Here is a 25,438-nt window from a genome sequence, read left to right as displayed (position 1 = left end):
GATGGACATTAGGAAAAACTTCCTAACTGTCAGGGTAGTTAAGCACTCGAACAAATAGCCTAGGGACGTTGTGGAATCTCCGTCATTGGAGGTATTTAAGAACATGTTAGGCAAACACCTGTCAGGAATGGTCTAGTTATTAGGTAGTCCTGCCTTGAATACAGGAGACTGAACTAGATGACCTATTGAAGTCCCTTCCAGTCCTACCACTTCTATGATTCATATACTTCTGTCTAACATTTGCAGGGCACCATACAAATGGTGTAAGTCCTGTCTAATTTATACTTTTAATATACCTTTTATTTCTTTAAAAAAAATCCTCAAAAAAATCCTTTGTAAACTTAGAATTCAGTCTGCTATATTAAGTAACAAATGTTTTAAAAAGTAAAATCATTAACGTCACATTAAAATATCTAAACATCTAAAAGTATGCCAGTGATACGGAAAGGTAATGTATATAAAGATTCAAATCCTCTGAAAGTTCATAAATCTCATAAGTAAATGTAAAATATCACATTACACATGAAAAGAACTACTTTAACTCCATCCCCTTTTACTAGTTCACCGTTTATTTATAACTACTTCAGAAGTTTGTGAAATCATTACTGACCAACAAGATGCAGCACATTCTATACACGTCAACTTCATTTTCTCCTCCATGAAAAATAAGCAAAGTACTAGCATAGTCTGATAAATGGGATACTGTGAGGTTTAGGACTTACCTGTGTGGTGTGGATCAGGTAAAGCTGAATATGTGATCAGTATCTGGAAGATGGGATCTGTGATTTACACTGGGAGTATAAACATGGGGGGTATGGTGAAATTTCCAGTTCACTCTAAGGAGAGTGGTGAATAGATCCTTTTGCCTTATTCTGGCAAGATAATTGGGTGTGGGGTCTTCAATATGGAATCAGTAATGCAATATTTTGTGGCTGCTTGACCATCATGCTAAATTGGACAGAGAGCACAGTCTTTTTTCTTTATCTTGACCTATATTTAACCTCTCATTTTTGGTTGAGATTTTGCAAAAAGGTTGTGGCAAGACAACTTTTACAATATCTTGATGCCACAGGTTCCCTGACCCTTGTGAACCTGGATTCTCACTTGGTTATGGTAGGCATATATGCTATTCTTGTTCCATTTGATGATTATCTCCTCTCTCTGATGCATATACATCAAGAGGGAGATTTTGAAAGGCACAAAAGGGAGTTAAGTGCCCAACTCCCACTGACTTTCAATGGGAGTTGAGCATGTAAGACCCCTTTATGCCTTTGAAAAATTTCCTCTACATATCCCAAGCTGATATTACTGGATCTACCGGATGCTTTTGATCACAAGATGGTGAATCACCAGCACATTCTAGTGGGGGTGGACAGGACTGCTAACTGAGGAAATTTCACTTGGAGAGAGCTCTCAGGTAGTGCTGGACAGCTGTCTGCTCTAATGGTTCTCATGTGGGGTGCCGCAGTTTGCTATTCTGTCACCACTTCTGGTCACACACATGATGCTGTTAGGCTAGATTAGCGCAGAGATATGGGTTGAAGTGCCTTCAGTTCGCTGATGACACCTAACTTTCTATCTCATTCAATCCAGGAAGCATCACAGAGTGTCTCTCTCAATGTCTGGGTGACACTCGGATATGGATGGGAATCAGTTGGTTAAGGTTCAATCAAGATAAGGTTAGGGTGATAATGGTAGTTTGTGGGACCAACTTGGGGGGGGGGACAAAGATTATGAACTGATTTAGAGTGAGTGTTTCCCATCTGTTACTCAAGTGTGCAATTTGGGGGATTTGTTGAATTCCAGCTGCTTTTAGATAAGCAAATAGCAAAAAAATAACCAGGACAGCTTTTTGCCATCTGCATTTGGGCCAGGACATGCTGACTTTTGCTCTTGAATACAGAAGGTAAGTAAAGAACGTGGTGGCCCAATTGTTAAATATTTCACTATGAGCAAACACCACCAATGCTTCATAATCGGCTCTGGCTGCCTGATGACTTTTAGATTGGCTTAAAATGTTGGTTTTGACCTAAAAAAATCATATATAGCTAGGGACCAGCCTATTTGAGTATGTAGGTAGGGCTGACATGGGTGGAATTGTTAGTGACAGAACTAAGAGTTGGGGATTTGAGACACATTCTGCTGCACAAAGGCTCTTTCTCTCCTGCTGCTATTATGTCATCATTTTAATTTCATTGATATGGGTAGTACTTTTAATATCTTGTCAGAATGTCTAAAGTCGCAGCCAGTGATATAGACCAAACAGGAATAAATAATATGCAGATGCCTTAGTACTCAAAATAAAGATGGGAAGAAAAGGGAAACACACCACCAACAGTCAATTGCTACAGCCATTCGATAAGTGAAAACTAGAATTGCCAGTATTAAGTTTTAGCTCAATATGACGTTTTCCCCTACAATATATGAAATAAGTTGTCTTCTAAAAGAAAGATACACCAAACAAGGAGAAGAGGAGACTAACTGTAGATAGTATAAAGAAAAATTAATGCTCACCTCCAGCAATTCTGAGACAATAGGTAGTACTTCAGGGTTACAAATATCTATAGAATCATCCCGGTATGTTTTCTTTTTGTAACGGATGTTACCCAAGTGTAGTATTGCAGATAAGAGAGAGAAAATTCTAAAGAAACAAGAAATATTTTTGTTTTATTGTTTTTTTCATAATACCAAGAGAAAAAAATCACTGTCAGAATCTTGGAGCAAACATCAGTGTCAACAACCCTGGAATGACATTTGTTATTAGAATCCCACTACAATAAGAACGAAAAGAAAAACCTGCCACAAATCATTTATTACCCCTTAAAATGTATTCTGATTAGAAAGCTGCCTGAAAACAGTGTAATGTTATGAACCCTATTTGCTGCAATACTTAATATGAATACTTTGCAGTGACACAGCACTTTTCATCCCAAGATCTCAAAGCCATTTATTAAGTATTATAATTCCCATTTTGCAAATGAGGGAAACTGAGGCACAGATAGGTTATGCCCTACAGTTTCAAAACTGTCCACTGGAAAATTGAGACCCTCAAAATTAGCATCCAACTTGAGTCATCCAAGGCCCATTTTTCACTGAACACTCAAATACTGACATTCTCAGTATTTGTGCATACTTTTGAAAATTTTGTAACTAAGTCACTTAATCAAAGACACAACAGAAAGTAGTAGTACAGCTGAGAAAAGAACACAGGTCACCTGAATCCCAGCTCTCAGTTCAATCTACTAACCCAACGGTTCCATACTGTGATCCCATGGTACAACAGAAAAAATGTCCGGCAGCTCAGACCTCAGAGCAATAGAAGGCAGTCACCACCCGACTAGACCTCGCCATAACTCCCGGATTGAGAACCACGCACTATAGCACAGGCACCCGTTTTCATCACTAAGTACACTGGCGTAACAGTTATTGCCATTTATCCTGACAAGTGACTGTCAAAATAAACAGGGTTCTTTTTCAATGGCATTTTCTTAATCCTAGAATATCTGCTCCTTGTGAGTATTCAGTCATGGCTGACGTCAGCAATAAAATACATTTGTACTACTTTTCAAACCTATTAGCCCTGCAAACACAGTAAAAAGGAATGGAATTGAATTCTATTTTTTTTGTGTGCATCATCAGAATTGTTCACTAGGTTCCAGTTGTAAGGTCCAACTAGTTGCATCAAAGCAACCACATTGACAGCCATATGCTTAGAGCAGAATTTGGCTTGTAGAACCTTTATTATTGATTCAGATGTTAAGGCCAGAAGGGACCATTATGATCATTTAGTCTGACCAACTGCATAACACATGCCATAGAATTTTACCTTGTAATTTTTGCATTAAGACCATAAATTTTGGATGAGCTACAGCATAACTTTAGATATATTCGCAAAAAGAAAAGGAGTACTTGTGGCACCTTAGAGACTAACCAATTTATTTGAGCATGAGCTTTCGTGAGCTACAGCTCACTTCATCAGATGCATACCGTGGAAACTGCAGCAGACTTTATATATACACAGAGAATATGAAACAATACCTCCTCCCACCCCACTGTCCTGCTGGTAATAGCTTATCTAAAGTAATCGTCAGGTTAGGCCATTTCCAGCACAAATCCAGGTTTTCTCACCCTCCACCCCCCCACACAAATTCACTCTCCTGCTGGTGATAGCCCATCCAAAGTGACAACTCTTTACACAATGTGCATGATAATGAAGTTAGGCCATTTCCTGCACAAATCCAGGTTCTCTCACTCCCTCACCCCCCTCCAAAAACCCACCCCCATACACACACAAACTCACTCTCCTGCTGGTAATAGCTCATCCAAACTGACCATTCTCCAAGTTTAAATCCAAGTTAAACCAGAACATCTGGGGGGGTAGGAAAAAACAAGAGGAAATAGGCTACCTTGCATAATGACTTAGCCACTCCCAGTCTCTATTTAAGCCTAAATTAATAGTATCCAATTTGCAAATGAATTCCAATTCAGCAGTTTCTCGCTGGAGTCTGGATTTGAAGTTTTTTTGTTTTAAGATAGCGACCTTCATGTCTGTGATTGCGTGACCAGAGAGATTGAAGTGTTCTCCGACTGGTTTATGAATGTTATAATTCTTGACATCTGATTTGTGTCCATTTATTCTTTTACGTAGAGACTGTCCAGTTTGACCAATGTACATGGCAGAGGGGCATTGCTGGCACATGATGGCATAAATCACATTGGTGGATGTGCAGGTGAACGAGCCTCTGATAATGTGGCTGATGTTATTAGGCCCTGTGATGGTGTCCCCTGAATAGATATGTGGGCACAATTGGCAACGGGCTTTGTTGCAAGGATAAGTTCCTGGGTTAGTGGTTCTGTTGTGTGGTATGTGGTTGTTGGTGAGTATTTGCTTCAGGTTGCGGGGCTGTCTGTAGGCAAGGACTGGCCTGTCTCCCAAGATTTGTGAGAGTGTTGGGTCATCCTTTAGGATAGGTTGTAGATCCTTAATAATGCGTTGGAGGGGTTTTAGTTGGGGGCTGAAGGTGACGGCTAGTGGCGTTCTGTTATTTTCTTTGTTAGGCCTGTCCTGTAGTAGGTAACTTCTGGGAACTCTTCTGGCTCTATCAATCTGTTTCTTTACTTCCGCAGGTGGGTATTGTAGTTGTAAGAAAGCTTGACAGAGATCTTGTAGGTGTTTGTCTCTGTCTGAGGGGTTGGAGCAAATGCGGTTGTATCGCAGAGCTTGGCTGTAGACGATGGATCGTGTGGTGTGGTCAGGGTGAAAGCTGGAGGCATGCAGGTAGGAATAGCGGTCAGTAGGTTTCCGGTATAGGGTGGTGTTTATGTGACCATTGTTTATTAGCACTGTAGTGTCCAGGAAGTGGATCTTTTGTGTGGACTGGACCAGGCTGAGGTTGGTGGTGGGATGGAAATTGTTGAAATCATGGTGGAATTCCTCAAGGGCTTCTTTTCCATGGGTCCAGATGATGAAGATGTCATCAATATAGCGCAAGTAGAGTAGGGGCTTTAGGGGACGAGAGCTGAGGAAGCGTTGTTCTAAATCAGCCATAAAAATGTTGGCATACTGTGGGGCCATGCGGGTACCCATAGCAGTGCCGCTGATCTGAAGGTATACATTGTCCCCAAATGTGAAATAGTTATGGGTAAGGACAAAGTCACAAAGTTCAGCCACCAGGTTAGCCGTGACATTATCAGGGATAGTGTTCCTGACGGCTTGTAGTCCATCTTTGTGTGGAATGTTGGTGTAGAGGGCTTCTACATCCATAGTGGCCAGGATGGTGTTATCAGGAAGATCACCGATGGATTGAAGTTTCCTCAGGAAGTCAGTGGTGTCTCGAAGGTAGCTGGGAGTGCTGGTAGCGTAGGGCCTGAGGAGGGAGTCTACATAGCCAGACAATCCTGCTGTCAGGGTGCCAATGCCTGAAATGATGGGGCGCCCAGGAGTTCCCGGTTTATGGATCTTGGGTAGTAGATAGAATATCCCAGGTCGGGGTTCCAGGGGTGTGTCTGTGCGGATTTGATCTTGTGCTTTTTCAGGAAGTTTCTTGAGCAAATGCTGTAGTTGCTTTTGGTAACTCTCAGTGGGATCATAGGGTAATGGCTTGTAGAAACTCGTGTTGGAGAGCTGCCGAGCAGCCTCTTGTTCATATTCCGACCTATTCATGATGACAACAGCACCTCCTTTGTCAGCCTTTTTGATTATGATGTCAGAGTTGTTTCTGAGGCTGTGGATGGCATTGTGTTCCGCATGGCTGAGGTTATGGGGCAAGTGATGCTGCTTTTCCACAATTTCAGCCCGTGCACGTCGGCGGAAGCACTCTATGTAGAAGTCCAGTCTGCTGTTTCGACCTTCAGGAGGAGTCCACCTAGAATCCTTCTTTCTGTAGTATTGGTAGGGAGACCTCTGTGGATTAGTATGTTGTTCAGAGGTATTTTGGAAATATTCCTTGAGTCGGAGACGTCGATATATTCACAATCTCCATTCCTCTACGCATGTCCTACACTGTTTGTTCTTACATGTGTGACCTTACATCGACTGGATTAAAATGCATATTTGAATAAACCCAGTTTACCAAACAATCTAGATCACCCTGTATAACTGACACTTCCTTGTTATTTACCATCCCACCAATCTTTATGTCAATGGCAAACTTTACTAACAATGATTTTACTTTTTCTTCTACTTAATTTATAAAGACATTGGACTAAGAACACAACCCTGTAGAATATCATGAGAAAACTCTCCATCTGATGATGATTCTCCATTAATAATTACCTTTCAAGACCCATGAGCCAATTTTTAATCCATTTAATGTGCTACACTATTTTTGGAGAGTGTTGTTTTTTCTTGGTGATGATGCTTATTGAGGAGAGAATCCAGGCTGCCTTTCAGATCCCAGGCTGGGTTTGCAGGGCTGACAGTTGGGGACACGTCTTTTTAGTTGTAAAATTAGGCATATTTAATCTGGAAAGCACTGAGACAAAGATGGAACCACACACTATTTTAATAGTCACGTTTATAGAATACACCCACTCATCAACGTTCCTCTGTGGTTCTCTTTTCTTTGTATGTCTATGTCTCAACCTAAACAGGTTACCCTTTTTTGTTATTGTTGTAAAAAGCAAATTTCACATACTTAGCCACTTACATTGAAGAATTCACTAATTTTTCTTTTTCAAAACAGTAGAAGACAAAGCATTTGTCAATGTACACAGACAAAGCCAGAGAAATAAAAGGAAACCCTTGACACTGAGCTCTGCTGCCTGATGCCCAAAAATGGAGTGGTGGCAGAATATAGCGAGCAATCTAGCCATACAGTAACAATTAATTTCTGCTGCAGTATTTAGTAAAATAGTATTGTCTGGACTGAGAGGCAATGGCATTTGTTCATGTAGCACAAGTGAATGTAATGTAGAAGAAAATGTAAAATCATTGCTAGTAAAGTGTGTGTCTTTTCCGCTTACTTGCGGAGTTGGGGTTTGAACATTGGGGTCAGGGAGATTAAGCATGCAAGTACACACGAGGAGTTTCTCGGCATATGCATGGGTAAGGAATGTGTTAGTATCTTCTCTGCTTGTTTGACAAGGCTGAGGTTTGCATAGACATGCAAAAAGCACTTGAAGAAAGCATAGTTGCAGCACCAATTCTTTTCTGCTGGGCAAGGAGTTGCTTTGTTTAACTGGAGTAGGATTTGTGAGGGGGCGGGGGTTGAGAAAGTGGAAAGACTGAATAGGAGTAGGGTGCATATGGCGGGGCAGGGGATGTTGGAGGTCCAGGCTGTACATCACATTATCCAGGGCTTTTAAGCTTTCTGTCTCCTTGGCCTTATCTAGATTAAGAAAAAAAGGTGCTTTTTTAAAAACTGGATTAGGTCACACTAAGGGAGACTACGACCAACTAAGATTTTTGAGATGTAAAACTATCTACACTAGGTGCTGATGATGTTTCAAATGGATTATTTAATTCAATTTTAAAAAAACCAATGAAGCAGTCATCTCCTGCTTCCCACATTATAATCCAGTGACCAGGGTACTTCACTGAGAAAATGAATCCAATTGTTTGGATAAAAATAATTTAAACACATTTTTACACTTAAAAAAAATATATATATGTAGGGACTTGGGCTATGTCTACACTGGCAATTGAATGACAAAACATTTGTCTTTCAGAGGTATTGGGAAAAAAAACCCTGAAAGACAAAAGTTTTGGCAACAAGAAGTGCCAGTGTAAACAGCGCATTGTCGGCAGGACTGCTGTCCTGCCGACAACGCAAAAGATGTGACGCAGCAGGGAGAGGGGAGTGTTGACCTGGGAATGTGGCAGCGGAGTTTCAATGGGAGACCTGAGAGCCTGTAACGTGAGCCAGGAGGGGGAGGGGAAGGGGGAGGTAACACCTCTGCCCAGGAATGTGAACAGAGGCTGCAGGAGGGAGCCTGCTGGGGGGGGGGGGCGGTTTAGGTTCAGTTTGGTGCTGGAACGCGGGAACCCCAAGGCTGGAGTCTAAGCTCCCTGATCCCCCAGAAGAACTTGACTGAGGGGTCCTGGTTGTACCCACAAGCTCTGTTTTAGACTGTGTTCCTGTTATCCAATAAACCTTCCGTTTTACTGGCTGGCTGAGAGTCTCAGTGAATCCCAGGAAGAGGGGTGCAGGGCCTGGACTCCCCCACACTCCGTGACAACTGGTGGCAGCCGTGGGATCTACTGCACCCCGTGGACGGCACTTCCTGCAGTAAGTGACTGGGGAGCAGTAAAACAAAGGGGGATTGACGGGGACCAGGCGTGCTGAAGATTCAGAGAGAGAGACGGTTTCAGGGGGTGGTTAACCCCTGGGAGTGTGTGACCAGAGAGAAGGACTTTTGCAGTTACAGGGTTCCCTGGGGGATTGCAGCGAGTGGTCCCAGGGGCGGAGGAGTCTGCAGCTCGACCCTGGCAAAGAGGTGGTGACCTCAAGAAGGACTGACACCCTAGCGGTTTTTCCTGGAAACCGTGGAAAGCTGCCCAGGCCTGCGAGTGGCCAGCAGGGAGATGTATGCTAAACGCCTTAGGAGTGACCTGGTGGAGCTGTGCAGGCAGAGGGGGCTGCGCATTGGGAGGTCCACCAAGGAACAGCTGATTGCCCAGTTGGAGGAGGGGGATCACTTGGATGACCCGATCCCTGACCCTGAGGGAAGCCGCCCGGTGGACGCAGCGTGGGCCCTGGGGCCTGACCAGGCTGGGAGGGGTCAGACTGCTGCCGAGGACATCCCAAGACCCTTCCTACCTATGCCTGGAGAAGGGATTGGGGGAAGCTCAGCGAATACTGAGGGCACCCTGACCCCGGCAGCCAGCAGGGGATCCTCCCGGCGGAGCTCCCCATCCCTGGAGGGAGGCGGCTGGAATGGGAGAGGGAGATGAAAATGAGGGAGCTGGAGGATCATGAAAAACAACGTCAACATGAGCAGGAGGAGGAGAAGGAGAAACAACGTAAGCATGAGCAGGAGGAGAAGGAGAGGGAACGTAGGCATGAGCAGAAGGAGAAACAAAGACAGCATGAACTCGAGCTGGCCAGGCTGAGGAGCAGTGGGGCCCCAGCTGCGGTGAGTGCGGGGGCACCCAAGACTGCAAGGAGCTTTGATAAGTGCTTCCTGGCCCAGCATAAGGAGGGGGAGGACATAGATAGCTTCCTGACGGCCTTTGAGAATGCCTGCGAGATGCACAGGGTTGACCCTGTCGACAGGCTCCAGTTTCTCACCCCCTTACTGGACCCCAAAGCCGTGGAGGTGTACAGCCGAATGAAAGGGCCGGAGGCAGGGGACTATGAACTGTTCGAACAGGCCCTGCTCCATGAGTTTGGGCTGACCCCTGAGATGTACCGGAAAAGGTTCCGGAGTCAGCGAAAAATGCCTGAGGTCACATACCTACAGCTGGTCAACCGAATGCAGGGATGTGCCTGCAAGTGGACAGCTGGGGCCCAAGCTAAAGAAGACCTGCTTGACCTAATTGTACTGAAGCAACTGTATGAACAGTGCCCTTCCGACCTGAGGCTATGGTTGGTGGACAAAAAGCTAGAGAACCCACAGCATGCAGGGCAGCTGGCCGACAAGTTTGTGAACAGTCGGTCAGGGGTAGCAGGGAGGAGTCCCAAAAGAACAGGCCCCCCCCCCCCCCCAATGCAGAGAGAGAGACACCATGGGACCTCCCAGCGGGGAAATGTGGAGAACCCCCTCCCAAGAGGGACGCCTGGCATCGGGACCCTCCGACCTGCTCGAGGGGACCAACGTGACCTGAGCTGCTATCACTGTGGCCAGAGAGGCCACGTAAGGACCCAGTGCCCCAGGCTCAGGGACAGACTGAACAGACCCAACCCACCCAGGGTTAACTGACTGAACGAGGGGCAGATGACCCACGCAAGGGGGGCTGCCAGCTTACCACGTGCTCAGGAGGGAAGAGTACCCCAGGCCAGCTCTGCCAGAGGGCTGGAGGCTCTGGACTCAGGGTTCTCGGTTTACAGGGTGGGCGCGGGGCTGTCCCTGCAGAGCGAGTGCCTTGTTCCCCTGGATGTGGATGGGAGGAAAGCCAATGGATACTGGGATTCACTGAGACTCTCAGCCAGCCAGTAAAACGGAAGGTTTATTGGACAACAGGAACACAGTCTAAAACAGAGCTTGTGGGTACAACCAGGACCCCTCAGTCAAGTCCTTCTGAGGGATCAGGGAGCTTAGACCCCAGCCTTGGGGTTCCCTGCGTTCCAACACCCAACACCAAACTGAACCTAAACCCCCCCCCAGCAGGCTCCCTCCTGCAGCCTCTGTTCACATTCCTGGGCAGAGGTGTTACCTCTCCCTCCCCCTCCTGGCTCATGTTACAGGCTCTCAGGTCTCCCACTGAAACTCCCCTGCCACATTCCCAGGTCAACACTCCCCCCTCCCTGCTGCGTCACATCTCTCCCCTCTTCGAGACTGAACTGAGCAGGGTCACTCTGACCAGTGACCTGGGGAAGTTCAGGCCCCCTCTCCGGGACAGTGCATCCGGTATCATGTTGGCACTTCCCTTCATGTGGACCACGTCCATGTTGTAATCCTGCAGGAGCAGGCTCCACCTCAGGAGTTTGGCGTTGGCTCCTTTCATCTGGTGCAGCCAGGTCAGGGGAGAGTGGTTGGTGTACACGGTGAAGTGTCGCCCAAAGAGATATGGCTCTAGTTTCTTGAGGGCCCACACCATGGCCAGGCATTCCTTCTCGATGGCTGTGTAGTGTTGCTCCCGGGGTAGCAACTTCTTGCTCAGGTCCAAGATGGGGTGTCTCTCCCCCTTTTCATCCTCCTACATTAACACTGCCCCCAGTCCCATGTCTGAGGCATCAGTGAACACCATAAAGGGCTTGTCAAAGTCTGGGTTTGCCAGAACTGGGCCACTGACCAGAGCCTCCTTCAGTGCCCAGAAAGCCTCCTGGCACTGCTCGGTCCAGACCACCTTGTCTGGCTTCCCCTTCTTGCATAGCTCAGTGATGGGGGTGGCTATGGCGCTAAAGCGGGGCACAAACCTTCGATAGTATCCTGCCATCCCAATAAAGGCTTGGACCTGCTTTCTGGTGTGGGGAGCAGGCCAGTCTCTGATCACCTCCACCTTAGCTGGTTCTGGCTTTAAGCGGCCACTCCCCACCCGATGGCCCAGGTAAGATACTTCAGCCATCCCCACCTTGCACTTCTCCGCTTTTACAGTCAGCCTAGGCCCCTGGAGTTGGTCCAGCACTTGTCTAACCTGGGACACATGGTCCTCCCAGGTCTGGCTAAAGACACAGATGTCTTCAATATACGCCACGGCAAAACTCTCCATCCCCCTCAGTAGCTGGTCCACCAGGCGCTGGAAGGTGGCCAGCGCTCCCTTGAGGCCGAAAGGCAGTGTCAGGAACTCACAGAGCCCCAGAGGGGTGATAAAGGCCAATTTCAGCCGGGCATCTGCATCCAGCGGCACTTGCCAGTAGCCCTTTGTAAGGTCCATGGTGGTAAGGTATCGAGCTCCTCCCAGCTTGTCTAGGAGCTCATCAGGCCTGGGCATGGTATAGGCGTCAGATACAGTAATGGCATTGAGTTTCCGATAGTCCACACAGAACCAGACCGACCCGTCCTTTTGGGGACCAGCACCACGGGCGAGGCCCAAGGGCTGGCAGATGGCTGGATCTCCCCCAAAGCCAGCATGTCCCGGACCTCTCTTTCCAGGTCCGGAGCAGTTTTCCCTGTGACTCGGAAGGGGGAGCATCTTATCGGCGGCTGCGACCCTGTCTGCACCCGGTGGACAGTCAGATTAGAACGTCCAGGCTGTTTGGAAAACAGCTGTTGGTACGGACGCAGCACCCCCCTGATCTCAGCTTGCTGGGCAGGGGTTAGCTGATCCGAGAGGGGAATTGTTTCCAGGGGGGAACCAGTTCTGGTCCCAGGGAATAGATCTACTAAAGGGTCATCTCCCTGCTGCGTCACAGTGGGGGCGGAAGTTTTTTGTTGGCAGGAGAGCTGACAAACAGCAGCTACACTGCACAACTTTTAGTGGCACGACTGTAGCGACACAGCCATGTAATAGAATCATAGAAGATTAGGGTTGGACGAGACCTCAGGAGGTCATCTAGTCTAACCCCCTGCTCAAACCAGGACCAACACCAACTAAATCATCCCAGCTAGGGCTTTGTCAAGCCGGGCCTTAAAAACCTCTAAGGATGGAGGTTCCACCACCTCCCTAGGTAACCCATTCCAGTGCTTCACCACCTTCCTCGTGAAATAGTGTTTCCTAATACCCAACCTAGACCTCCCTCACTGCAACTTGAGACCATTAAACCTTGTTCTGTCATCTGTCACCACTGAGAACAGCCAAGCTCCATCCTCACCAGTGCCGAATAGAGGGGAATAATCACTTCCCTCGATCTGCTGGCAATGTTCCAACTAATGCAGCCCAATATGCCATTATGTCGCTGAAAGCTGTGTAGCGTAGACATAGCCTTAGTGGTATTCAAGTTATCATAGAATCATAGAATCTCAGGGTTGGAAGGGACCTCAGGAGGTCATCTAGTCCAACCCCCTGCTCAAGCAGGACCAATCCCCAACTAAATCATTATTAAATTATCGATTTGTGAATCTGATGTTTTTGCTGTTGACAACAATACTGCTATCCTGATGTCATTTTTTTCTATTTCGTATAAATACAAACATGTCTGTTAGACCAACACATTATAGAAGTAATTGTTTATGGAAAAAGATATTCATAACTCCATCTAATAATTTATTCATAGCCTTAAGACTTAAGAACTTTCAGTGATAATGTAGCTTGATAGAACTTGAAGGTACTGTATTGATAAAGAATTATTTTGCAGTTTTTGCTGGACTAAAACAAAATCTCTATCCAAACACTTGTGTTGTGCGGTTACTTTTCTTTTTTGTTGTATTTCCCCCCACTCCCACCCTCCCTAACCCCCGGATCGCCTGGCATCATCATGAAGGTTGTTATTATTAGTCTCTGAGAGTGACACTGCTATTCTCATTCTGTATTTTAACAAGATTGATCAACCCTATTTCTCAACTAGCGATACCTCTGAATGAGATGTTACACACAAAGGTGTTTTTAAGGCTTTTAGAATATTTGGTATCAGCAACTGCATGCAAAATGGATCCAAGGGTTAAAAATAAGTAATAAATATCTCCGCCACCATTTTGGTTCTGGTGCACTGAAAACCATGGGTTCCTAACCATACCATTTCCCAAAATTTTTGAATGTTCAATCTTGTGGACATTGTGTAGGATATCTGACTGAATCATCATTTGAATTAAAGTCATGCAGAATGAGGCATTAATATTCATGAACAATTCAAAAATACCTCAACTGACAGGAAGTATATCTTGTTTATATCTTTAAATGTTCTTTACTCCTTTAACATATACATTATCAAGTGTTCTTACACGTTGTCACATCAGCAGTCTGACAAATTATATAGGGCACAATAGAGTCACAGTCAAGTACATTCAGCACTGTCCTGCTCATTATGCCAGATATTAATGTGGAAGATAAACTCACTGTCTGCGAGTCTTGGGAAGAAATCCCACCATCTCCATGGCCAGCTGTAAGCGCTCAAAATCATGCTTCAGGTCTTCCCCTTCAACAGAGAAGCAATCCTGTTTGGTTCAAACACAAAGATTGAGTGTTAAAAGAAAAGAAGACCAGAATGTATCTAGCTGGTCAGTTCAGCACTACACAAATCTTAATCAGAGCTTTCCATGCCCTTTATCAATGACAAGTACATTTCCAGTCTGCTGCCTGAGGAGTGACAGACACAGACCCCCTTAACATTAATAAGGAACAGCTTAATTAGTTACCAGCAACACACACCTTTGACATCATATTCACACTCTCCCCGCTCTGGCACCATTCTGAAAGTCCAGTGCAGAATGTAAAGAGCATGCACAATATGAATTGTGAACTATACCTATTGCGGGTGAGGGATGGAGACTCAGTCAAATAAGGAATGAGGAGAGCTAATATGGGCTTTTGAGTACTGTTATAAAAAACTTGCTAGAAGAAGTATGTGCACAGAACTTTCCAAGGAGATCAAGCTGTAACTTATTTCCAGTCTGCTCTAAGTATTAATCTTTAGAAAAAATGAGCCCCGGGATTCTAACTCTCAGACACTCCTAAGGAATGTAAAGAATTCCATTTTTTAAATTAAAAATTGATTCTTTTACATTCTTTTTAAAAAGAAAATTAACTGCAACATACATCAATAGATTAATTTTCTGGGGTTAAAATCATGAATTTTGGAATGCTGCAGATGGGAGGCTTTTATATTTAACAGGTTTTTTTATTCTAAACATTAACTAATGTTCTGAAAATGCTAACTCAGAGGAAATTCAAAATCTACTGAACTTTACATTTTGAGGTTACATGGATACTTTCAAATGATTTAGATACTGAACTCTTATGTTTTCTATAACCCACTAATACTACAAAACTAATCGTTAATGGTAACAGAGTTCCAGAGTTTTCACACTTCAGATATATTGAGGCCCATCTATATTGGCCTCACAGCTATGTTTAAGAACCTTAGTTAAAACTATATGCCTTAAAACTAAACTCACTTAAACTGGTTTATAAACTAGTAAACCCAATACCTTTCATGTGATTTGGTTCACCCCATGCCCACACCATGGGTTTCCTCTCTTGATAAACCAGATTATTTTGTTTCTTTCTATGTGAGCCACCCAGCTATAGCACAAAGTATCAGTCTCCAAATCAAAGTCAGGATGTGTTAAACCACAGACTATTTTCTTGACAGTTGTACAGAAGGAAAATATTGTTACACATATAAATAAAATAACAGCCCATTTTCAAAACTGCACCTACAATCACAAATCAGGTAATTGAGTGTACATATTATATGATCCACTCTGGTCATTTGCATGGAAATCATGATAACTGTATTAACTGAACACATATTTGTATGAACAGTTTTGAAAATCCACACCATACAGGGCTACTTGCATGCTACAGAGACCAGGCACTAAAAAAATCACAGAATACTGACTACTGCCTGGACTCTCATGTACACTCGCTCTCACTTTCAATAAATAGCGCAAAGCTGTCTCTCCATTCCGTATCCCACTGTATATATGTGCATAAATCTTCACAGTTAACTCATTGATACAAATCTTCTCCTTTAAGGGGGAAGATTTTTTTTTCCTTTCCTTAATATGGTTTACTTTAGAGTAATGTCCACTTGCTGATCCTAAGATAAAACACTTTAATTTCAAACATTAGCATCAATAAAGAACACAAACATACAGGAATATTAGACAATATTCACTGGCGGTATCCAATTCCCCCAACTAAAAACTGTTTAACTGTAAGTGGATTTATACGTGGTTTTTAAAATCAGCTGTAATACCAATTGTAGGCAGAATCTGAATTTAAATTAGAAATGAATATATTTGCATTCTATTAAAATAAGACTTGTTAAAAAGGGGGCATTTTCATCAGTTGTGCTAAATTGAATTCATAATGCTGTAGAAATATGCCTGCTTTAACTGGACATAGCCCCATAAACTACTTTTACACTCTGAATAAATTTATACATCATATCATGTACTCAATGGGACAGCTATAGCTCAAAATAGAGAAACCATCTAATACAGCAATGAGACTAATTTTATTCCATAAACTGATGACAAGAAACAAAGCCTTTCATGTGTAGGTCAGTGGTTCCACTTTGGCCCAGATTTTAGTGACCAAAAGTCATTAAAAAGAAAAGGAGTACTTGTGGCACCTTAGAGGCTAACAAATTTATTTGAGCATAAGCTTTCGTGAGCTACAGCTCACTTCTTTGGATGCATGCAGTGGAAAATACAGTGGGGAGATAATCTCACGAAAGCTTAAATAATCTCCCCACTGTATTTTCCACTGCATGCATCCGATGAAGTGAGCTGTAGCTCACAAAAGTTTATGCTCAAATAAATTTGTTAGTCTCTAAGGTGCCACAAGTACTCCTTTTCTTTTTGCGGATACAGGCTAACATGGTTGTTACTCTGAAACCTGTCAAAAGTCATTACTAACTGATGGCTAATTGGCAAGCAGTATGAAATACATTGTTAATCTCAAACCAACTCTTAAAACAACTTGTCTACATCAGAAAAAATACTATCAAAACTGGCTTCCTTATTGGCAGATGCAGAAAGGTTTCAAGGAAGGAAAGGGCCAATGAGACTAAACTCCCCTCTCCAAGTTATGGTCGACACACAGTGTTAGGACAATATGGGGTAGCTTGTACTCTGACCCTTGCTGAACTTGGACAGCACAGGCAAATAAATGCATTGTGCATGCATTTAGTATCAAGGGCTGGGATCTGTCAAGGACACTAAAGATCTCATTTAAAAATAAAAATGAAGAAACAGTGCCTACATTCCTGTGACAACTCTCCTTACAGGATTTTACCCACTTGAAATTAGATCACAAGTTAATAGTGAAACTACTACAGCTGACTCAGAAGCAATACATTCAAAGCCAAAGGCAATGTGGTTAACAATTTATATAACAATTGCCAAGCTCATTAACCCATATGGAAAGGTTTCTTGTAAATCATTTATGTCAAAGCAGATGCTCTGCACACTATTTCATCAGCAGTAAGTCCCTATACTTTATTTTCTTTTATCAAAATGGACAGTCATAAATTTAGAACATTCATGCTGTAATGGCAAACAACTGCAAAAAGAGCCAACATTAGCAGACTGATCAAACTGGTCATCAGTATTCTGCTTAAGCAATGAGTCGTCTCCCAGCCTTTTCAGCCTTGTCATACAAAAGCAAGAACCCTGCTTACTAACACTAAACTGAAGCAATTTAAGCATCTCCACTCTCAAAGCTGAAAGATATGCTTGTTCAGAGACGAAAATATCATCGGGGGGAGGGCGAGTTATATAGGCCCGAGGTGCCCGTTCTCCAGCAAATTCAGGGCATGGGGGCCCGGCTCCACCAATGTTCAAGGCTGGGTCGCTACCCCCAGCCCCGCCTACCGCCCCTCGCACCTCCCCCAGTCCCACCTGCTGCCCCCATGTGCCTCTCCCTGAGTATCCCTGCCTGGGCCCTGAACAGCGGGTGGCTGCCCTGCTGCTCCACGTTGCACTCCCTTGCCGCGGGGAGCGGCGCCGGCGGCAGGCTGAGGCAGTGGTGCAGCCGCCATCTGCGGAGGGAGGAGGCGCACACACATGATGGCAGCCGTCCCCGCTTCTGGCACCCACCACAGGGGAGGCGAGGGGGCTGAGTGGGGCCTGGCCCCTAGGAGCACGTGCAGTGACAGTGCTGGGTGAGTGTGCTGCCTGGGGGGCTGTGGAGTCCTCCTCTCAAAATAAATCACTTCAAAAATGTATAGCATATACCTTCTAAAAAGAAACCTACATCTACCTTGGAGTTGTGAAGAACATGTATTAAGGTTATAACAACCAACAAGAATGCACTTTTATGTAGAAATCCATGATTAAATCGAGTCTTCCTAACTAGTGATTTAAATCATGATTTAAATCAATTTGATTTAAATCAAATCCACCCTGATTCTGTGTTGCCTCTCTGTTCATAAACCAATTTTTTTTATCTCTGAGAAATTCACAGAGAAAAACCAAACATTCAGGACCACCCCACGCAATAAACAAAAAGGAACTTCACAGTCGAAGCATTATAGGTGATTTCATGGTCTACTAACCTGGTAGTACAAGTAAATAAATGGCCAAACCTCTCAAAATACCAGATTCAACAAACTAAAAAAATATTTACAGACTTTGCTGCTAAGAAATGAGCAAAGCAACTCTCTGCTAAGAAATGGGCAAAGCAACTCTATTTTTCTTACATCATCCCAAGCTGGTTTTAGTAAAAAAAAATCTGTACACCCTGATTAGCCTCTCTCAGATGTAAGGAAGATTTGTATTATCTACCTCCTATTACGTGGGGTTTTTTTAATACATCTGAAAAATGGATTACTACAATCCAAATTAGTTCTTTGAAACTGTTAGTATATTAATCAGAGATTCCCCACCCCCAAAAGCACTGAATGATTCAATATTCAGTATTTTAAACTTTAGGTAATTATAACCTGTCCCTTTTGTGGGTCTGAGATTAAATATTCTCACTGATGAAAGTCTTACTTTTATTTTTGCCTATTTACCCATACAGTAAAAGGATATCCTTACAGATTACCTTTTATTCCTTAAGATTACAAACTCCGTTAGTATAAAGCACATTGATAGCAATAACAACATGCAATTAGATTTACAAGCATGCTTTTTTAGGTTCAAGACAAAACTGACAAAAAAAGAACATGTACACATCATCTGCAGGCAACACAAACCAAAAGCACATCTCTAATCTGGGCCAGTGTCGCTTGACTGAATTGCAAGGGGGGGGGGTGTAAAAAAGAGCTTCACGTTTCCTTTTTTGGTCATATGTATTTGGAAAGGTCTTGCTGTTAAGCTGTCTTTTCAGATAACACGACAAGAGAAACTATTTTAACCAAGGAACTGTTTTTATTCTAAATAATATTGGTGTCTCCATTTTCTCACATACATGGTGCAGTATTTTTATATAACAAATTGTATAGGAAATTCACTACTGCAGTCATTCTGAAGGAACATGGAGAACAAATCTTTCAGTGCCTGTTCAATTAAAAATCTCGGTTTGTTGTACTTTGAAATATCACTGAAAGGAGTACTTTATTTTCACAAGAGAGAAATATAATTATTGCTATATCATGAAACCATAATTATACAATCTGCACAATGTATACAATGTCAACATATATGCACTATACTTAGGATAACATTATCATTAGATAATTGATACTTGGTTCAATTAGATGAGCATATTCAATCCAAATTAAGAGAGAAGGCTTAGTAAAGGAAAATGACCAAAAAAGGGATGGGGAAAAAAAATATTTGCACCTTCACCGGCTAAATATCTAAGCAACCGCACTCAGAAGAAAACCTATGGCTTTGGTGGTTCTATTTTAAATTAACTAATTTTTCTCTGTGTCTTGGTGTAGAATAAAGATTCAAATAAGCAAAGTAGCACCCTACACCAGCAACACAGAATGCATATGTACTTGTACTGACCGGCTCAGAGTCATAGTAATAATCATCCCAGCTCTGTCTGAGGGGTTTCTTTGTCATCTGAAAGCAAGGCAGATCAGGTTAAACAGCATCCAAGTCAAACGTAACTCTCTTCCCCAGGCCTTTGAGACAGGGCAGCAATGCAATTACATTACTTGCAAAGTCAGAATTAATTTTGCATGGAGTTATGAAATTTAAAATATGTAAGGAAGAATTTAGGTTTTAGGAATTATTTACCACATTTGTCAATATTTTGATCTCTATGTATAATGATAATTCTGCATGTTAACAAGGATAATATACTTCTAAGACAGATTTATCTAGGACTATTATAAGTTGAGCCATGGGCTTACCTAGTGATCGTGATCTGCACAGCCATGCTGGAGAACAAGGTCTAGTTTCTACTCTCTTAAACCCTGTTCTGGGGAGCTACATATTTTGGTAAACAGTGATTCATATGACCAATCAAGGAACAGCACCAAGGGGCTTCTACGGAAGTGCCATCTAGTCTTTCTCAGCCAGAAAGACAGAGATGGGGTTAAAAAAGGTATAGCTCAGGTGGACAAAATATAAGGATTCTCAGGGCTAAAAAAAATAAGGCAGAACGTAGCCTTAGTGGGAAAACATTATGGCACAACTGTTTATATTGCAGTAATTAAACTAATTACAGATCCAGTCCTGCATGGTGTTGACGGCAGTAGGAGTGGTGGCCAGCCTGCACAGCTCAGGAAGTATTTAGCACCGTGCATGATTGGACCTTTAGCATTTCAACTGTAAATCTATTTGATAGGCCAAATAGCCTGACCTGAGCAGAAATTACAAATAAGGTTGTTTTATTAAAAAATATTTTTAAAAAAATTATTTCAGCTCTTTTCTTACACTGAAGGCTTGCTCAAATACCACACACTTTTTATAAAAACTGGAGGGGTTTAAACAATAGATGCTTTAATTCTCACTCTCAATATAAAATACAATTTTGTTTTGTACACCTAAACGTGGACCACAGCGTTGGTGAAAATGGAAAGAAAAAAGTTTTACTTTGTTCCCTAATTTTTTTGTCTTTTCAGTGAACAGTAACTGACCATCCCTTTATCTCTTCTTATCTCTCTCTATTTTAGGTATTTCTAAGGCACCTTTAACAAATCCATTTAATTAGTATGAGACTGTTCAAAGGTGACTTAATATTTTTGCCTTTTCATGTTTCCATTTCCTCTTCCTCCTTATCTTTCATTGTCCGCACTGGATGTAGGCGATGGGAAGAATGTTGTTACTGCACTAATGGAAGGTACTGACATGAAATGACACACTTAACACTTCTAAAGAAAGCAATTTGTGTTGGTCCACATGGATAAAGCTCTCTTTCTCTAACAAATAGGCCTGGATACAATACAGTAATCACGTTAAAAACTCCAGACTGTCATCGTGATCCTCAGCTAAATCCAGAATCTGCTTTGAAGATGCACTGAGGGGCGCTTAGAAATTCTATGCGCCTCCAACCATCCTCAACAAACCATGATTTAGACTAAAACCAATGTTTTAATCTAAAACATGTCAACCCTCTCCTTATCTAGTACATTATACTACTTTGTTGTTATTTTTTAAATACAGTTGACCTGTTTTACAACCTTGAAAAAATAAAGGAAACATAATAAAATCAGCTGTTTTTAAAACAAAATTAAGATTATGAAACAACCAAACAAAACATTCATTTGAAAATTATCTTGGTCCTGCCATGCTTCAAAATTACACAACAGATGTTACATAAAGAACACACTATGTTCTCAGACATCTCCAATACTTACACAGTGTTTAAGAGCAAAAGCCTTAAACTCTATTAGTTCACTAGCTTATGTGAAATTCTTAATGTCTTTAAATATGGGTGGTAATCATTATTATTACATTGAATTGTAGCTTTAATATACTGCTTTAAAGGTTTTTAAAAGTTCTTACTTTCTGAAGAATTTAGCCCTCTTAAGGAGTCAACCTTTCACAATTTTAAGAAAGACTAAAAAGTTATTTGCAATGCACTGTGTTTACATAATTGAAGCTTTAACTTGTAATCTAAGAATGGCAAATTATTTACTGCTAGCCAATGAAAAAACATTTTTCTTTTAAATATATACTAAACTGTTCTCAGATCTATCATTCCAAAGTAAAAAAGGCATTTAATTTTAAAAATCCACATATAACATAACTAGGGATTCTTTATTTTTTAGTTTTATATTGCATGTGATTTCAACTTCATGAAATGAAAGACAAGCAAGGATGTGATGTGTTATTCCGTATTCTTTATGAAAACATGCTTGTGATATGAATATGACAGTTTCTGTAATTTCTAACTGGGGGGGGCAAGAAGCACAGCTCCCTCCACATTGAGGGAGAGGACGAATTTTATTATACATCTTTGGGTCTGCACTCCCAGGGAGGTGAACATCTGAGTGCTGGAGCAAGTCTTTTAAGCTGAGTCTTCCCAGAGCTGATCTGCAGCTGGCTGTGGCCCTGCCTGTGTGTGTGTGTGTGTGTTAGAGGAGTTTTAAGAGCCTGGTTCAGCAAGATAGATTAAAGGGGGCCCATGCTGGCAGAACAGGTAGACTCAGTGGTATCTCAGGACATCAGGTGGCTTCCCAAGGGGTCCAACCCGTCACAAAGGGTTCCACATGTCCAAATCCCATTAACATTTATTGGAGCTAATACCTTTTTCCTCTTAACGTACATTAATGGCAGAGGAGAACAGTGCACAGACCTGATAAAAAGAACCTCTACAGGGCTATGCGTTGACTTTGTCCTGACCTAGCTTGAACTGCTTCCTGCTTATCCCTGTAAACTTTTCCCCTTCTCCCTACCTGCTGTAAGGGAGGCCAGCTTGCTGGACAAAGACCCGCTCATATAAATGTTGCAGTGGGCACAACATTTCTACAACAAAGCTTCATAAATTTTCTGCAATGCAAACTGAACAGTCCCACAGAAATATCTCACTTGTTTGTGATTGATGGTTTCTACATTTTGTTTATATTAGGCTTGTTACATTGTTAAAGTACAAAAGTCATGCTATCAGGCAGCCAATCCATAAAGCTACAGAATTATGACATCATCATGCAAGCTGTTATATCCTACAGGCCCATGGCTAACAAGTGGACACATCTCTAGCTAAACAGACCTAGGTAGAAGACAGATATTAATTATTAACAATGGCTTATATTTTTATTCTTCTGTACTCCACTTAAGCTTTCAAATAGCATCAAAATCATTGCCCTTCTCAATAGCAGAAGTGCCAACACTGATGAATTTTTCATCATGAAACCCTGAATGCAAAGGCCACAGACAATAAATTTCACCACTCAGCTTATTTTCTTTATTAGCATTAAGTCAAATCAATAGAGAAGAAGTATGTCATCAGGAAAGAACGGTTCAGCATTCTAGAGATATATACATTCTGCAACCCCTTTTTATAAAACGCTGTCACATCCCCAAAGCTGCCTGTTTATTCCCACCTGATTGAGGTAATGATACTCCTCGGGTTGTTTAAGATGGAATGCTGATCTTTCTTCCTCACTTGCTCCTGCCAGAAGGTAATAAAATACATGGTAGTTCCTGGTAACAAATAAAAATTATGTTAAACTTGAAAATCAATATCAGCATTGTACATATACTTCTGTGTTCACACTAAGAACCTGATTTTCAAAGTTGTGGAACTGCAGCTGCACATGCAATTGAGCATACAAATTGAGACCGGGATTTTCAAAGGCATAAAGGGTAGTAGGTACCCAATATCCATTGACTTTCAAATGAGATTAGGGACCTCACTTCTTTAGCTGACTTTTAACATTCCAGCCATTAATACCAAGAACATGTGCAAATGGCCAGTTCAATGTATAATTGGCTAATGTGTGTGCAAACACCCAATCTGTACTCAGGTCCCCCTGGGAAGCAGGCAGTGGCACAATCGCATCTGTGTCCAGTACCGGGTTTACAATGGCATCAATGGTGCCGGGCCCACACTCAGAAAGGGCCCGCCTTCCGACTGTGGCCGTGCCCTCCACTCCGCCCTCATTCTGTCCTGAGACCCAGCCACCACTTGTCCTCTTAAACCTCTTAAACCTCCACCCCAAAGCCCCGCCCCCAGCCAGCCTCTTCCCCCCAAGGCTCTGCCCACTGCTCACTACTCTACACCCCCTCCTCCCACCTGGCTCCAGTAGCTCTGGTTTTCTAATTAACCCCTTCTGGGACAACCCTGGTAAAGCAAAGGATACATCCTGGTAAAGCAAAGGATATAGACTGAAAGGAATTTCTTATCCACACATACCTTACTCTCAGCTAAGGATAAGATTTTGTCATGGTTATTTTTAGTAAAAGTCAGACAGTAAACAAAAATTCTGGCCATTAAACAAAAATTCACGGAAGCCGTGACCTATCTGTGACTTTTGCTGCTGTGGCTCCATGGTTTCCTCGGCCACCATGGTGGCTAGAAGCTACAGGGCGGGCCGCCCCTCCGCCCATGCCAGCTGGGAACTTCAGGATGACCATATTTCCCAAAGAGAAAACAGGACACCCCAGTTGCTCGCCCGACACCCCCAGTGAGGCTGTCACCCGTCATTGGAACTCTGAGGAGGGTCCCCTCAGGAGGCTGTTGCTGGAACCCTGCAGGGGGCCCCCTGAGGAGGCTGTCACCCATTGTTGGAAACCTGTTGGGGCCCCACTGGCGGCCAGGAGCTGAAGCCAAAAATGTCACAGAGGTCTGTGGAAGTCACAAATTCCGTGACATAAACGTTATGAGTCCTGGGTTTGGGCTGAGTGCTTCAGCCTGGTAGCCCTTTGGACCTTCTTGGCAATCTTGCTTCTGGCAGCAGAATGACCCACTTTGCTTAGAAAGCATTCCTCTTTTTTTTTTTTTTTTTTTTTTTTTTGCTGCCCATGCACTTCCACTGAGGAATAACTAAGGTCCAAGATTTCTTGGAAACTGTTCGCAGACCTCCCCAAATAATTTTTGACTACCAAAGACAGTCTAGTGCTAGATGAATCCTGACATCTCTATACTCTTGCCAAGTTCAGAGCCATAGATTTCTACTGGCTACTACAGACCAGAAAAGAGTCTGGGAACAAAAATGAGTGACCTGACAAGATGCATTCTAAATGAACAACAAGGCGACCTGTAGAACTTCTAATTTATTTTAGAAAGATTTAGTCTTTAGTCTTTGACAGGAGAGTGAGCTGCAAAATGGAGGAAAATTACTAAGTAGTTTCGGTGCTTATCTGTTATGTACAAGGAAGTCTTGGGAACCTAAATGTTCTGCCTTGATTCCAGCAGGAAGGTATGACTTTCTTGCCAGTATGAACTTGGGCTGGTGTATGAACTGTGTATCAGAATTGTATTAACTTGCCCTTTTTCCTCTGAGATCTTAAAGAGGTGATGAGCAGCTCACCCTCTTCAGGATCCTCTGCTGCAGAGTTTCACCAGACTGAGGATGTCATTGCAGTCATTGCTTTTGTTCAGCATATATATATGAGAGATTGAAAGATGTCAAAGGGCTCTATGAGCGAAGATGCCGCTAATATGCTGATGAGCCCCTCCTCTATGCCTCTTTTTCACTTGGTATAATTAGTATAGTAACTCAGATGTCCCAGTACTTGCATGAAAGAGATATGAGAGAAAAGCAACTAGCTCACAAAGCAGAGGCCATACTAGTTGACAGAGAAACACTTTGCAGAACTGGTAGAATGTGTAACTACCCCAATCAAATGAGAGCAACACCACCCCATTAATCAAGGTAGTGCACAAACTTGGAGTCCTCTACATTATAGCTCGACTTGGCCTTCAAGTTAGCAGCAATGGCCAAGC

General features: G+C 42.9%; 1 protein-coding gene across 7 annotated transcripts in view; it reads right to left on the bottom strand.

Moving 5' to 3' along the window:
• MYO9A (myosin IXA) overlaps positions 1-25,438 on the bottom strand; it is a 452,172-nt gene that overhangs the window by 216,583 nt on the left and 210,151 nt on the right. For 6 of the 7 annotated variants that reach the window (XM_077828555.1, XM_077828556.1, XM_077828554.1 and 3 more), the window contains 4 exons: positions 23,094-23,193; positions 19,606-19,662; positions 14,036-14,133; positions 2,515-2,641 (listed from right to left, as the gene is read on the bottom strand). In XM_077828555.1, coding sequence (XP_077684681.1) covers positions 2,515-2,641; positions 14,036-14,133; positions 19,606-19,662; positions 23,094-23,193 — 382 coding nt within the window. The remainder of the gene's footprint in view (positions 1-2,514; positions 2,642-14,035; positions 14,134-19,605; positions 19,663-23,093; positions 23,194-25,438) is intronic. The other variant, XM_077828558.1, reaches the window with a different exon arrangement.

Source organism: Eretmochelys imbricata, chromosome 10, assembly GCF_965152235.1.
Source record: "Eretmochelys imbricata isolate rEreImb1 chromosome 10, rEreImb1.hap1, whole genome shotgun sequence".
Lineage (NCBI taxonomy): Eukaryota > Metazoa > Chordata > Testudines > Cheloniidae > Eretmochelys > Eretmochelys imbricata.
Note: the sequence above shows the minus strand (reverse complement) of the source record. Positions and strands in the feature narration are given on the sequence as shown.